This window comes from Xyrauchen texanus, chromosome 1 (assembly GCF_025860055.1).
Source record: "Xyrauchen texanus isolate HMW12.3.18 chromosome 1, RBS_HiC_50CHRs, whole genome shotgun sequence".
NCBI classification, from domain to species: Eukaryota; Metazoa; Chordata; class Actinopteri; order Cypriniformes; family Catostomidae; genus Xyrauchen; species Xyrauchen texanus.
Window position 1 is genome coordinate 61,232,847 of NC_068276.1, and position 15,319 is coordinate 61,248,165.

The 15,319-nt window shown below is 37.8% G+C and overlaps 1 protein-coding gene across 1 annotated transcript in view; it reads right to left on the reverse strand.

The window, feature by feature from the left end:
- The window catches only part of LOC127646638 (probable E3 ubiquitin-protein ligase HECTD4), an 84,885-nt gene that overhangs the window by 52,445 nt on the left and 17,121 nt on the right, over positions 1 to 15,319 (reverse strand). The window contains exons 6-21 of the mRNA XM_052130406.1: positions 15,083 to 15,221; positions 12,614 to 12,784; positions 12,030 to 12,222; positions 11,309 to 11,470; positions 10,750 to 10,863; positions 9,117 to 9,257; positions 7,581 to 7,810; positions 7,198 to 7,340; positions 4,853 to 4,923; positions 4,662 to 4,767; positions 4,388 to 4,508; positions 3,903 to 4,031; positions 2,405 to 2,529; positions 2,136 to 2,289; positions 368 to 468; positions 36 to 240 (exon numbers count right to left, since the gene is read on the reverse strand). Of these exons, the coding sequence (XP_051986366.1) occupies positions 36 to 240; positions 368 to 468; positions 2,136 to 2,289; positions 2,405 to 2,529; positions 3,903 to 4,031; positions 4,388 to 4,508; positions 4,662 to 4,767; positions 4,853 to 4,923; positions 7,198 to 7,340; positions 7,581 to 7,810; positions 9,117 to 9,257; positions 10,750 to 10,863; positions 11,309 to 11,470; positions 12,030 to 12,222; positions 12,614 to 12,784; positions 15,083 to 15,221 (2,305 nt within the window). The remainder of the gene's footprint in view (positions 1 to 35; positions 241 to 367; positions 469 to 2,135; positions 2,290 to 2,404; positions 2,530 to 3,902; positions 4,032 to 4,387; positions 4,509 to 4,661; positions 4,768 to 4,852; positions 4,924 to 7,197; positions 7,341 to 7,580; positions 7,811 to 9,116; positions 9,258 to 10,749; positions 10,864 to 11,308; positions 11,471 to 12,029; positions 12,223 to 12,613; positions 12,785 to 15,082; positions 15,222 to 15,319) is intronic.

Genomic DNA, 15,319 nt, shown 5'->3' on the forward strand with positions numbered 1-15,319 from the left:
CGATCCACTACAAAGAACTGGTATTCAACACAAACCTTGTCGTAGTCGTATTGTGAGGAGCAGCGAGGGTCAAATCGCAGGTAGAGACAGCGCGCGCCAGGAATATGCACCGTATCTTTAAATTTGTAGTTATCTCGCACAGGATGAACAGTTTCCACCGTTTTCCCAGCAGCCCATGGGGCGGGAATCTTCAAGCCGGTCAGAAAGCCAGGCTCCTCTCGCTCATCCAGAATCTGAAAACTGAATTAAAAACACAACTACATTTGATATACGCTTCAATGTTATGTATGTTTTCCTAATGGATGGACACAAAGAAGCTTGACACGTACATTGATAAGTACATTTACAAACGGTATAACGAACACACCTGTCATTTAACGAGGGTGGCTTGGATCCTTGATTCAATGACCCACTGATGGTTGGAGAGTCATCAAATAACGGTGAATGTGTCTTTAGCAGCAAAGCCGTCTGTTGGATTTAAAACCGAGCAGTCAACTTTAACAGCAGCAACTGGTTATGACTTATTAATCAGAACAAAATCTCAATATACAATACTAACATAGTGAACAAAGATTAGCGATCGATTTTATCAGACTAAATACATTTTAACATATACATTGTTTACGTCTTGTGGCTATACTTTTGAAACAATGAGTACTTTAACGTTATTTAAAATGGCCCCCATTCACTTATTTATTATTTATTAAGAATACAAGATGTGCATCAAAAAAGTCATGTGATTAAATAACCCGTTCATAACTGGACTAACCAGCGAACCAATCATTGCTCGAGTCAGCCTGAAATATCAGAGAATGTTTGTAAATGCGATTAATCGTGATTAATTCATCGGGACAACATGTAATTAATTCGATTAAAAAAAATAAATAAATAAATAAATATATATATATATATATATATATATATATATATATATATATATATATATATATAAAAAAAGGAGGGATGATTTGAAATACATTTTTGTGGTAATCAATATTATGCCACAAATTATGTTGATTGCACCTAACTTGAACCCGGAATATTCCTTTGAATAATTTCAGAGCAAACACAAAGAAACATCTTGTTCAAAACCCTCTTAATCTTTTGACATATAAGAGTTCATTGAACTATAAAAACATAATGCAAGTTTCAGAACTGAAAACTTCCTCAATAGAACAAGAGCATTCATTTAAACCAGGCTGTTGAAATGACCCGTTTGGAATTTGTGGAACTTGTGACATCACAAGGACCAAATACATCTGCACATGACTGCCTCAGCAAGACATCAATGCCTATTTATCATCATTGCACCCTTGGCCCCGCCCACTGGTGCTCATGTTCAGTCACAGGTGAGGAGGAGAGAGATGGGCCTGTCATGAGAGACTCATGTTACACAGGACACCTTCATCTGGAATTCAAAACATTTCTACACTAGACGAACAGCTTTGACCATTTTCATGCATCTCGTGCCTCGTTTAAAAAATGCAATGACAAGTTAGATCTCTAAAAAGGAGACCGCCGCTCTATTTAATTCAGCTGTGCTTATTCTTGCTGTTTTGAAGGCGTCCTGGATCATTTTTCCACCAATCTGTGCTACATTTATTTATTTGTTTGTATTTTGTAAACATGCACTAGATGGATGTCTTTGATCATATTGATGCATTTCGGCCATGCGAGCAGCACAGAGAGGTACAAGCGCAATTTTTTAAAAATTCGGCTGCTGCCACTGACTGGGAGAAACACATGCCGTTCTGTGTAAACAAACCCGGAAGACAGAGTCTGTGCTTTGGCCTGTTGAAACCAGTTGAAGCACCCAAGATAACTATATTAAGAAGGCTGCTTTTTACCCAAATGTTTAAATGTGCTCTTAGGACAAAGGTATTATTCATGAAAGTGAGGTTGGGGCATGTTGTCACATTTTTTTTTTATCAGGTCAGGTTGTCTGTGTTTTGAATGCCACAGATTTAAACTATTCATTAATTACAATATTTGCAGACCAAAACCAATTTTAAATGTAATAAATCTACCCCAATAAATATTCAGTGGAGTAAAAAATGTGACAACTAGCCCCAGTCTCCCCTATATATCTGAGACACTAAACCTAGATTAACGTCAGCTCGATTAGTCACACTAACCTGACTAGTATAGAGGACTAGTTGAACTAGCTGTGGCATGAGTGCATCAGCTAGTGTAAGGGTCTGCAGGTTCGGATGCATCAGTGAGGTTAACAGAACCGGCAGCAGGTGACCCAACATTGTGGCTTTGGTCATCTGCTCGAGTCCTCTCAGTCTACACACACACACACACACACACACACGAGAGAAAGATTTCAATGTGACTGAAAGTGCTTTATACTAATGTACAACATACAAGTAAAGCATCAGCTACTGACACTAAAACGCACCTGTTCTCTCGATCGCTGATGGTGCTGTTGATGAGGGCATTAGTGACCTGCTGAAGAGTCTCCAGCACCTCGTCACATCCAACCAGGATCTTAGAAGCCAATGACAGGATGCTCGTCTGCAACTCCTGAGGAACGAAAATTCAACACACATGTTCTTTGAAAATATAATGTAAAACAGCTACGCAGGGCAAGACATCGATAATTGCGATGTATTTATGTATCTAATTATGTACGTTTCCTTCGTTTCTCATCATGCAATGTGAGGTGTGATATTAACCAAACAAACAAACAAATAGTGGTAGACTGATTTATCGGTTTTACAGATTAGATGCTTTTTGGAACATTATTAACAAAAATCTGCAGCAGTAAATTATAATTTTTTTCTTTCTTCAGTGTTCCTTTTAGGTAAACTAGCATTCATAATGGCGGAAATCTGTGAGGAATAGAAAACATTTTTAAACATATAACCCACAAATTGGATTCAGAACTGCATGATATACCAATTAATCAATCTAATTAATAACAATCATTTGCAATTAATCACACATAAAAGTATTTGCTGAGAAAGATAATTGAAAAAATTGACGATTTCAATAAATATGTAATTAAAGTAATATGCAATATAAACCTTTTTCAGATAATTCAAATGCATTATTGTGGAAGATGAGTTAAGCATACACAATACAAAGTGGCTTTAGAAGTCAATATACGGTTTGTATAATTTCCATATCAATTGAATAAAAGTCAATTACTTGCTTACAGTGCACTGAAACTAGATGTTGGCCGATAGTGTATTTTGACCACACCGATAACTAAGGTGGTGGACAAGCAGAATAACCGATTAATACGCAGATAGTTTTTGAAATACATTTAAAATAAATGTTAATTGTTTAAAAACATATTAGTCTTTCCTTAATATACAAAGCCGTTCTAACTGCAGAATCCTCCAGCCACAGAGAAACATGGAGGAACAAAAACAAAAAACTAACGGCAAAAATCGGCATCGTTTTTTTTGCCGATAACAGATAGTTCCAAAATGTATCGGCACCGGTTAATTGGTCAAACTAATATAACCGATATATCAGTCTACCTCTAACTGAAATCCATTTAAGAATCAATTTAATCAAACTCTCACACAGGACACACTTTAAGGAATTTTAAAACAAAAGAATAAAGCAAATAAGTATCGGCACCGATTAATCGGTAAAACTGATATTACCGATATAACGATCTACCTCCAACTAAAATCCATTTAAGAAAAGATTCTGTCAAACTCTCACACAGGACACACTCCAAGGAATTTTAAAGCAAAAGAATAAAACGAAAACGGTTTCATTGCGATACTGCACAATCAAGATGTGTGACTCAATGAAAGATGAATATTTGCTGTAAAATACAGAACAACCGATCACACTATAATGAGCAGTTTATTGATGAGCAGCATTAGTTGACATGAACCATTCAGAGCACTTGTAGGGGTTTTAAAGGGGATGTTTACCTGTACCTTCATTGTTTCCCCCTGTATGGAGCTGTCGCTATCATCACTGTCATCAGGATGCAGCAGGACGGTATTACTGAGCAAATGATTCTGCACAGCCATTAAATAACGCAAGCTCGGTGATGCTACCTGTTAGCATGGACACACAAGTGATAACAGTTACATAGTGATACAACAAACTGTTTTAACTGAACACCAACAAGACAGAAGATATAGAAAAAAAGACACAAAAGACTAAAATCTTGAATAAATAAATAAAATGTACAATTTTGGATGTACCATATAAGCAGGGACCAAAATAAACACTCGCCAATCAGCCAATGCCAGTAAAAGCTGGTAAATACAATTGATGCACTTCATGTGCCTTCGCATCATTTGGGCTTAAATGTTCAAGTAATTTTTGAAAGCAAAAGCCAATCGAAGTTTTCACATATAATTCAGCCACATGAAATAAATCAACCATAAAAGGCAATTGATTTTCATACAGGCACAGTGGAAAGCAGCTTCTGGAGTTCTTCTTTAGAAACGGTTCGACATTTGGTGATGAGGAGACACGACTCGCGCACTACAGTCTTCAGAATACACTGCAACAGCTCGTCTTTCAGTCTGCAGGGAACATGGGAGAAAGTGACTTGAGACGTACGTGTGCTTTATTTGAAATAAAAAACCTCTTAGAGCAAATGTTCGTTCTACACAAGACTATTAAAGATCCTGTGAAAGATAAACTGGAGTTTTGTAGCTTTAAGTTGAACCGGTTACCTGTAGTGGTCATCGTCTTCACTACCAAAGCGGTTCTTCTGTAACTGGTTAGCGAGGTTGTTTAATATAACATCACGTAACTGAGACAAACCGCTGTTACGCTCTCCTGTGGAGAAAATCACGATTGGTTACTGTTGAATTATTATTCTCAATACTCTGTACATTAGTCCTCATATTTCTGTGAATCTTACCTTCAGTGAAAACTAACTTCAGCAGGTTGTTTAACTCCAACTCACTCTGGTACAAAGTGTTCAAACCCGAGCTGATGAGAAAAATGAGGCGGAAACTTAGAAAAAGATACATTTGCTTGAAAATTAAAACGTAATATTTTCAGATAATATTTATTCCATATTCTTTAAAATGTCTTTGATCTTTCTTTCCTCAACAGAAATGTCTTATTTAAAGCATTAATACACACACACACACACACACACACACACACACACACACACACACACACACACACACAATCAAAATGAATTAGGTTTATGATTACAAATGGCACAATTAGAAAACATTCCCTGTATTTGGTCAGTTCGGATCAGCACTTTATTTTAAGAATGTGAAATGTCAGAATAATCGTAGAGAGAATTATTTATTTCAGCTTTTATTTCTTTCATCACATTCCCAGTGAGTCAGAAGTTTACACACACTTTGTTAGTGTTTGGTAGCATTGCCTTAAAATTGTTTAACTTGGTTCAAATATTTTGGGTTTCCTTCCACAAGCTTCTCACAATAAGTTGCTGGAATTTTGTCCCATTCCTCCAGACAGAACTGGTGTAACTGTGTCAGGTTTGTAGCCCTCCTTGCTCGCACATGCTTTTTCAGTTCTGCCCACAAATCTTCTATCGGATTGAGGTCAGGGCTTTGAGATGGCCACTCCAATACCTTGACTTTGTCCTTAAGCCATTTTGCCACAACTCTGTAGGTGTACTTGGGGTCATTGTCCATTTGGAAGACACATTTGTGACCGAGCTTTAACTTCCTGTTTGATGTCTTGAGACGTTGTCAATATATCCACATAAGTGTCCTTCCTCATGATGTCATCTATTTTGTGAAGTGCACCAGTCCCTCCTGCAGCAAAGCACCCCCACAACATGATGCTGCCACCCCCATGCTTCACAGTTGGGATGGTGTTCTTTGGCTTGCAAGCCTCACCCTTTTTCCTCCAAACATAACGATGGTCATTATGGCCAAACAGTTACAATATTTATTTCATCAGACCAGAGCACATTTCTCCAAAAAGTAAGATCTTTGTCCCCATGTGCACTTGCAAACTGTAGTCTGACTTTTTAATGGTGGTTTTGGAGCAGTGGCTTCTTCCTTGCTGAGCAGCCCTTCAGGTTATGTGGATATAGGACTCGTTTTGCTGTGGATATAGATACTTGTCTACCTGTTTCCTCCAGCATCTTCACAAGGACCTTTGCTGTTGTTCTGGGATTGATTTGCACTTTTCACACCAAACTACTTTCATCTCTATGAGACAGAATGCACCTCCTTCCTGAGTGGTATGATGCTGTGTGGTCCCATGGTGTTTATACTTGTGTACTATTGTTTGAACAATTTATTTTTGAAGTCTTCACTGATTTCTTTTGATTTTCCCATGATGTCAAGCAAAGAGGCACTGAGTTTGAAGGTTGGCCTTATAATACAGCCAAAGGTACACCTACAATGGACTCCAATTAGCCTATCAGAAGCTAAATTAGGCTTGACATAATTTTCTGGAATTTTCCAAGCTGCTTAAAGGAGCAGTTAACTTAGTGTATGTAAACTTCTGACCCACTGGAGTTGTGATATAGTGAATTAAAAGTGAAACAATCTGTCTGTAAACAAAAATTACTCGTGTCATGCACAAAGTAGATGTCCTAAACAACTGGCCAAAACTATAGTTTGTTAATATTAAATCTGTGGAGTGGTTAAAAAATTAGTTTTAATGACTTCAACCTAAATGTGTGTAAACTTCTGACTTCAACTGTATATACACTGGTGGCCAAACGTTTGGAATAATGAACAGATTTTGCGGTTTCGTAAGGACATTGGTACTTTAATTCACCAAAGTGGCGTTCAAGTACCAATTTCCTGAAAAAGCAAAATCTGTATAGTATTTAAAACTTTTGGCTACCAGCGTATGTATTATTTATGAATATTTAAAGATAACTAATTATTTCATCAATATATATTGAATTATTGTTATTTGAGGGCTTTCTCAGCAAATATTATGAGTGATTAATTCCATTTATTAATCAGGATACCATGTAATTAATTCGATAAAAAATTTTATTCGATAGACAGCCCTACGTATTATTATATATTCATTTATGCCGTCTCCAGATGTTTAAACCACTTTGAAATTTTTTACTTTAAGCCCCAGAAAAAAATATCAGGATTACTTTGAAGTCAGAAACTAAAAACACGCTCATGATAAATCTGGTCTATTCAAGAAATTGTTCTGCTATTGACCCAGTAACAAGTGATCTGTAATCAAATGAAGATTTGAAAGCTTCATGTGCAGAGAGTTGTGCGGATGGGAGTTCACCTGATGGCGTGGCACACTTCTCTCTGTATTTCTGGTTGTATCTGATCAAGAGGAGCCATCAGTAACTGCCACAACAACAGTCCAGAGCGCCTGATACTGTCCCGATTCTGCTCCGAATTTGGATTGAAGAACTGGAACACCACCTGCAAGAGTTAACATCCACATTTCCAAAAAGTACACACTTTCTCTTCCAGGGAAAAAGACCTAAACATATGAAAGACTTCTCATACATTCCATTTTATGTCCAATAAAATGCTTTCTAGAATGAAGCTAAAAAGTGAAAGAAGCAAAACTGATGCAGGTATGGATGTTAAAGCTAAGGGTGAATAAAATCTAACAACACATGAAGCTTAAACAACTGACCCCACTAGTCATAAACACACCTGAAAGACGACCAGAATGCATCGGATGATGCACGTGTCACCGTTCACCATGGCCTTCTCCATGACATCACATATGGAGCTGAAGTGACACGCCTCCATGAGCTGTTTTCCGACGAACGTCCCCAGATGTAAAGTGCTGCTGGCTGCGAGCAGGTTGAGCTGGTGGATGCACATTGCGCCGACATGATGGAGGAGCTGGTTAATCACTTCAGTCGTGTCAATCATTTCCTCTGTCAAAGAGTAATAGAAAAACGAGAGGAAAACATTTGCAGGGTTCCCACTCTTTTCAAGGCAATGTTTACCAAAAACATTTCAATGTGCCCAACAAGTGTAGCAATGCTTTGGTGGACACGCTGCCTTACAGAACATTTGAATGATGGTCGTGGCAGGAATGTGTTAGCACAGTGCATCACACCCTGCTGCGGTTCACCGTCGAAAGTGCCTACACAATGGTCATGCGTGCGTCAGAACTGGACCTTGGAGCAGTGGAACAAGGTCGCCTGGTCCGATTAGTCCTGTTTTCGTTTACATAACTTGGACGGCTATTTACCTGGGGAAGTGATGGCACCAGGATGCACTGTGGGAAGACGACAAGCCAGTGGAGGGAGTGTGATGTTCTGGGCAATGTTCTGCTGGGAAACCCTGGCATTCATGTGGACATCAATTTGACATGTGCCACCTACCTAAACATCATTGCAGACCAGGTACACCCCTTCATGGCAATGGTATTCCCTGATGGCAGTAACCTCTTTGAGCAGGATAATGCGCCCTGCCACACTGCACACATTGTTCGGGAATGGATTGATGAAGAGTTTATGGTGATGCCCTGGCCTCCTAATTCCCCATATCTCAATCCGATTGAGCATCTGTGGGATGTGCTGGACAAACAAGTCCACGGCGGCTCCACCTCGCAACTTACAGGATTTACAGGATCTGCTGCTAATGTCATGGGACCTTCAGGGGTCCATGCGGTATCTGGCACCAACACATTAGGTGGGTTGACGCTGCTTTGGCGGCCCGCAGAGGACCAACAGCATATTAGGCAGGTGGTCATAATGCCCTCATCGGTGTATATATTTTTCCAATTAAATCACAGACTTTTGCAGTTTATCACACTAGGACATATTGCAAATTTGATATGATTACTTGTGCATTTAAACATGAATTTTTGTCCAAATATGTCAAATATGGTTCGTGTTTTCCACATACTACATCTGGTAACTGCAGTATAAGCAAACTCCAATTGTTGAATTCCTATCCCATTCCTTCAAATGAAGATGGCAAATAATCAGAAATACAATATTTTTACTCAGCCCCTAACCATGAGATATTAAAATCCACAGCACCACAAGAACTGTATGCGAGTAATATTTGCTGTTTCTGGCTGTGAATCATGTGAAAAATGTAATTATGAATGTTTATGTTGCAAAAACACTGACTTAAGCATTATAAATTCAACAAAAATATATATGTACAAAACAAATCAATCAAAGCATTGAAGTTTAAACATGGGGTTATACTTTCGACATTGTGTACCTTTAGGCTGTCTGCTGACGTGGCTCACGCCAAGCCGTTGGCATACATGATGAAACGCCTGGTTTCCAGGGTTACACCACTGGTCCATGTAATCACTGGAGCACGTCCAGATTAAGTTGTTAAGAGCATCATAACAGGCCCCTAAAGAAGCCGTGAAAACACACCATCACTCCTAAAACACTTTTAAAGGAGCAACATGTAACATTGAAATCAAGCGTTTAAAATGGGTCCTACAGTCCAAATTCAAAATATTGGAGAGAGTTGTTTTCCCTGCCCCCTCCTCCCTAAACTCGAAGCTCACGCGGGTTGCCGGGTTAAGGACACGCAACAGGAATGAGGAAACTGACAATGGCAAGCTTACAGCCTTACACTGTAAGTTGATCAGCTAATTTAAATGGCTGTTGCATTGTTTTCAGAGAAGACAGTATCTCAACTTAGCATGTTTCCTAAATCTCTGATAACATATTATGATACTTTTATGCATTAGTACAGTAACTATATTACATATTGCACCTTTAAATTAAATTTCAGATAAGTTTGAGCACAGAAGAATGAAAAACAAACACGTACATTTAATGTGTCTGTTTAGATCTGAAAACTTTTGTATGTTTGAAACTGGGCTCATCTGCAATAATTCTCTAAATATTGACATCCAGATGTTTTCATGATGTTTATGATCTAGACTCTATACGAATTTACTAATTTTAAGATGTTTATCAGAATTTTACATACAAACTATAACATAATGCTTTTCAGATAAACATAAATTGTCAAACAAATAACTCCGATTATGACGATTAATTGCCTGTTTTAGGGCTTTCACAATTAATTGTCATTCTTAAAGTGTACATGTATTTTATCCACCTTAAGAAGTAATTTATTCATATTTAACTTGCGATCATAATAAAATTAGGATGTATGATTTCCTTTAAGGCTTTAAAAACTTGACATGAAAAACAAAATATTTCTGAATAATAATAATAACAATAATAATAAGTCTCTCTTTTTGAACTTTAGTCTTGGTGCAGTTTACATTTACACTATTGGAATCCAACCAACATGAATAGCTATAATATTATATCATACTACATACTGAAAACCCTATAAGTTGACTCTACTCAAATGATTGAGTAAACTTGTTCCCTCAATTAAATTGAGTAATGGCGTCTCCTAAACTTGTATAAGTTCACTTAACTTGGTGTTCATTTTGCATGAACTTAACTATATAAGGTAACTAGATGCAAGTAGACTTAAATCAGATTGAAATATTGTTGTTTCTACTTAAGTTGAACCAACTCAAATTTTGATCGTACAATAACGCGGCTCAATTTATTACAAATATTATAACAACAGATTTTTTTTTTTAAGATAAATAAGTTCAAGCTGCTTGGATAACTTAAGAGTTATGAGCCCAAATCTTGACATTTCAAGTAATGTTTAAGACAACTTGATTTTTCCAGTAATGACAACATTAGGGTTTACAGTGTATTATGCAATGCGTGCATAACTTGGGACAATAAATGCGGTTATCTCAAATAACCCCGGTCAGACGTTTATTTAATGATCGCAAAAGCCACCACAAAGAACTTAATAATAATCCATTGAGAATAAAGTATGTTTACAGTATTCTTACCTAGCCCTGCGACCTGAGCTCCACGACCCAGAGAACTTCCTGGAGCATCTATGAGGTCGGCACGATTGCTAAACTGGCCATCAGACAGGTTAAACACCAAACTAGATGCCAAGACTAGTGAAGACACAAGAGAAAGAAAGGGCCCAATGTTTGTTCTGCACATAAAACACATCTTAAAACAGTAAGAACTTATTGGGCGACTACCTCAGAAAGCAACGATGTTTCTTGGCAACAAGTCTATAAATATTTTTCAAGCAGACATCTCGGTCATGATTTCCTTTGACCAATTTCATGTTTTGAATGTAGAAATGTATAGCAAGATATAAATACACTGTTCATCCAGATATTATTTCATAATTTCTGAGGAAATTCAATCAATCCAGTCCTTGAAATAAATTCCCAACGGTTTATCGCCCACTATTAATCGTTGCGTTTGATTTGGTTGTAATGAGGAAAATGAGGGTGCAAGAATGGGAGCATGATGTAAATGATCATTTTGATACTTCCAATGATGGACTTTAGTACAAAAACTGCTTGATTGACTTGTGATCTGACTTACTCTTCAGAGAGGAGAGGCCACTGGAACCACCAAACAGAGAACGTGTGGCAGAGTTGCCAGATACACCAGGAGCAGGTGTCAACATCACCAGATACGTTCCACACACATACATGGGCGTTTTCCTCAACGTTTTTATGGGCAGACCGCAGCTTGTATTAACTACTGGATCCAGAACAAAACAGAATATGATCAACACTGACACTTTAAACATTGCGGGATTACAGCACAGCGGAGCCCTGATGGGTCTTGGGTTCAAACTGGAGTGGTGGTGGTGGCGGCATAGTGGGCTAAAGCACATAACTGGTAAACAGAAAGTTGCTGGTTCGATCCCCACAGCCACCACTACTGTGTCCTTGAGCAAGGCACTTAACTCCAGGTTGCTCCGGGGGGATTGTCCCTGTAATAAGTGCACTGTAAGTCGCTTTCGAAAAAGTGTCTGCCAAATGCATAAATGTAAATGTAAACCAAATCAATCAATTAACTATAGACTCACGTTGAATAAAAAAAGGTGTCTGCTAAGCAATAAAAAAATATAGAGTATACAAAGAAAATTAATGTTTCATATTCAATTAACAGGTGTATATGTACACTTTTTATAAATGTAAATATAAAATGATTTGTCACTATGCCACCACGAGGACCTAGAGCGCATTAGGAAATTGGTATTCCAAATTGGGGAGAAAAACCCACCAAGGCACATACAATAAAACAGCATCATTACCAGACTGCTCCTCTTTGACGGGGTTGGTGATAGCGGATCCGGTGAGCGCAGCCAGCGTGGAGGAATGGGAGGCCCGGAAACGAGACATACGGCTCAAAAGCAATTCATTCAGACACTTCGATGACTCGCCTTCCTTACGCGATAAAATTACTCGTTCTTGAATTGGACTGGCCACACACACACCAGACTCGGTCTGAAAAAAAAACCTTGTTTATTGAACACTCATTAACTTAATTTATGTTTACTAACTATCACATAGATGTACCATTAATCAGTGGTATCATTGTCAATGAAAAAAGAAAACGAAATGATAAAAGAGTTTTTTATACTGAAATGAAAAGCACATTAAAAAACTGAAACTTTAAACTTATAATATTTTAGGGAAATGAAAATAAATGTGTTTTGACTATAATACTAAATATACTGAAGAACAACAGTCATTTAGTGAAAAAACTACATTAAGCTGAAAGGACAAACTGAGAATTAATAAGCAATAAAAGCTTGATTATAGTAATGTTACAACGAAGAACATCCTGAAAGTGTGACTTCATTGCAGTCACCATTTCTTTAGCACAGGTCCATACCGTTAGCTGGAAGACATCCATGAAGACAGAGTGTCCTTTCTGAGTCTTTTCATTGAGGCTAACGGGTGACCACACCCAGTAGAGGTAGGTGCCATCAGAACACAGGCGCAGTGTAGTTAGAGAGCTGCCCGCTGGGAAGTGATGGTGGGGCATTGCAATTACTTGACAAACCTGAGACAGAGACAGAGACAGAGAGAGAGAGAGAGAGAGAGAGGTAATAAAGTAAGTCGTACACCGGACGAGAAGCGCCATGTCACGTCTCGGCTAGGACACGGCACAGGAATCAAACACGGAAAGTCGATGCGGTTCAGGTGGCAGACAGTACACACAAAAGCTACCTTCATCAAGAATGAACAAGGCTAGAGTAAATTATATACAGCCTTTGATAATGAGTTTGGCCCAATTTAGCAACGGCGGCGGTGTGCGTACATTCATAGAAAACAATTGTTTTTCGAATTTTAGAACGCACCATGTCGTCCGCCAGACGCATCTGGTGTGCAACCCCCTTAACAGCTTCCATATGGGCATGTCTTCCTCTTTGGGGACTTTTAGCTCTGTGGATTTCTAGATAGTCATGTTACAACACATGTATTTACTTTGTCTACTAACAATGTCCAACAGTGTGTACACATGCATCACAGGAGTGTTATTGGATTTTCTTCTGAAGACATGGAAATTTCCACCATCTCAAATTCAGTTTTGTGTTTACTACAATTCTGTGTAGGAAATGTGTACTGCTATTAGGGCTGAAACAATTAGTCGTCGTTATTGACAACAAAAAATTTTCAACAAACATTTTCGTTTGATGTAATTTAACGTAACATGAGATCACATTAAACTGTAATGATGAAGTGTGAGAGCAGCACTGCAGCTCGTGCAAGACTGAGGAGAGGAAGAATTACACAGATCACAGATGCACTCTAAACTTTCCAGACAGCTTCAGGTGATGTAGATCACAAAGTACAAGGGAATTATACAAAAATACAAAACAAAAGCACTCTCGCCGTCGAATAAGTGGAGCTGGAGCTCTTTAAAGGAAACACCCTGACGTTACATCTTTAATAAAGTTCAAATAATACAGAAGCAGATCATGTAAATAACTACAAACTCCATAATTGGCATTTTTCTGTGCTGTCAGCGCCTCTTCTATGAGGTGCGTGAATGTCCCGATCTAAGGGGGAGAGACTGAAACTGCACCCGGCTGATGCACACTCTGTCACGGGATGCTCGTCCCAAGAGCGTACACACTTAATGCAGCCAGACTATAACGTGATTGCTCACCTTATTGAATCATAATAAATGTGTCACTGTGTGTTTCTTATCGTGAATAAAATTGGCAATACGCAGCTTTATTAATACAATAGAGTTTTGTTTTGTTTTTTCAAACATCACTTGCGTCATATTTAATCTTAAGCACGCACTCCACTGACACTTTTGCCCATTTGCTAATAATTCACTTTTGAAAAAAACTCAATTGTTTAGTGTGGTGGAAATTATGGCACGACTGTCCCAGTCGTAAATTCTGCAATGTCAATAAAAGTGTATTGTGTATTAAAATAATGTGTTTATTTCACTCTTTGTTAACATGATCATGTTTTAAAACATGTAATAATTTTTATTTTTCAAGTCTGGGTAAACTAAAATCTTTCAATTAAAAGGCATTTGTACTAGAAGTTTCTTCTATACATAACAAAAGTTTAATAATCAACTCCTGGAACATTTCCTGTTGAAGAAACAAGGCAAGTTTAAAAGCTCCAAATTTGAAAATGGCACATATACAGTTCATGCACTCAAAACCAATTTCCATAATTTAGAATTTGATAAGAAATCTATTCGGTCAATTCAAACTAAATTTGGCCCGTATCAAGCGCACCGCCACACAAAAAGTCACAATACTTTCAATTTGTCCCAACACTTTTTTCAGATGCAACAAATACTAAAAGCTAAAGTTTGGACTGTCCCAACATGGACGCCAAATGTTGTCAAACTCATGAGTTTTGATGAATTAAAATTCCAGATGGAGGTGTTCAAGATACAGCGACAATTGGGTCAAATTTGGCAATTAATATATTATTATAGTGGCTAACTATAAATCTATAACTACAAATTACAAAAGTAAAATTGAGCCATTTACAAGTATATATAAACCACAGTTTTGTACATGCACTTTATTTATCAACACTAATTTAATAGGACAGCTCCATATTGTTTGTAATGTTGTCAACTAATTACCCCAACTAAGCAAAGAAACAACTAATTAGCAAGTAAAAGTGTATATATATATATATATATATATATATATATATATATATATATATATATATATATATATATATATAAGGTATTTGAGCAATGGAAGCTGCACGTGCTACTGAGTAATGTAGTGAAATCATCACTATTCCTGCATCACATGGTCAATCTGAAGGCCTGTATGAAGTGAGTATAATGTACAGGATGACCAACTGGTACCTGCAGTGTGAAGGGGTCAAGAAGCTGACACAGCTGATGAGGTTTAGTGTCAAAAGTCGCAGGACGATGAAGCAAACAGCCACTGCTGTGCGCCAACCATCCCGCCTCCAACTCCTCATTCCGACAGTACACAAACCCCCTGTGAGGAAGTGTCGAAGAAAACAAGAGCATTTGAGCACTGAAAACGGTGAATATGTGCAGCATTCGGTCATAATATACTAAATGTAACATCTACTT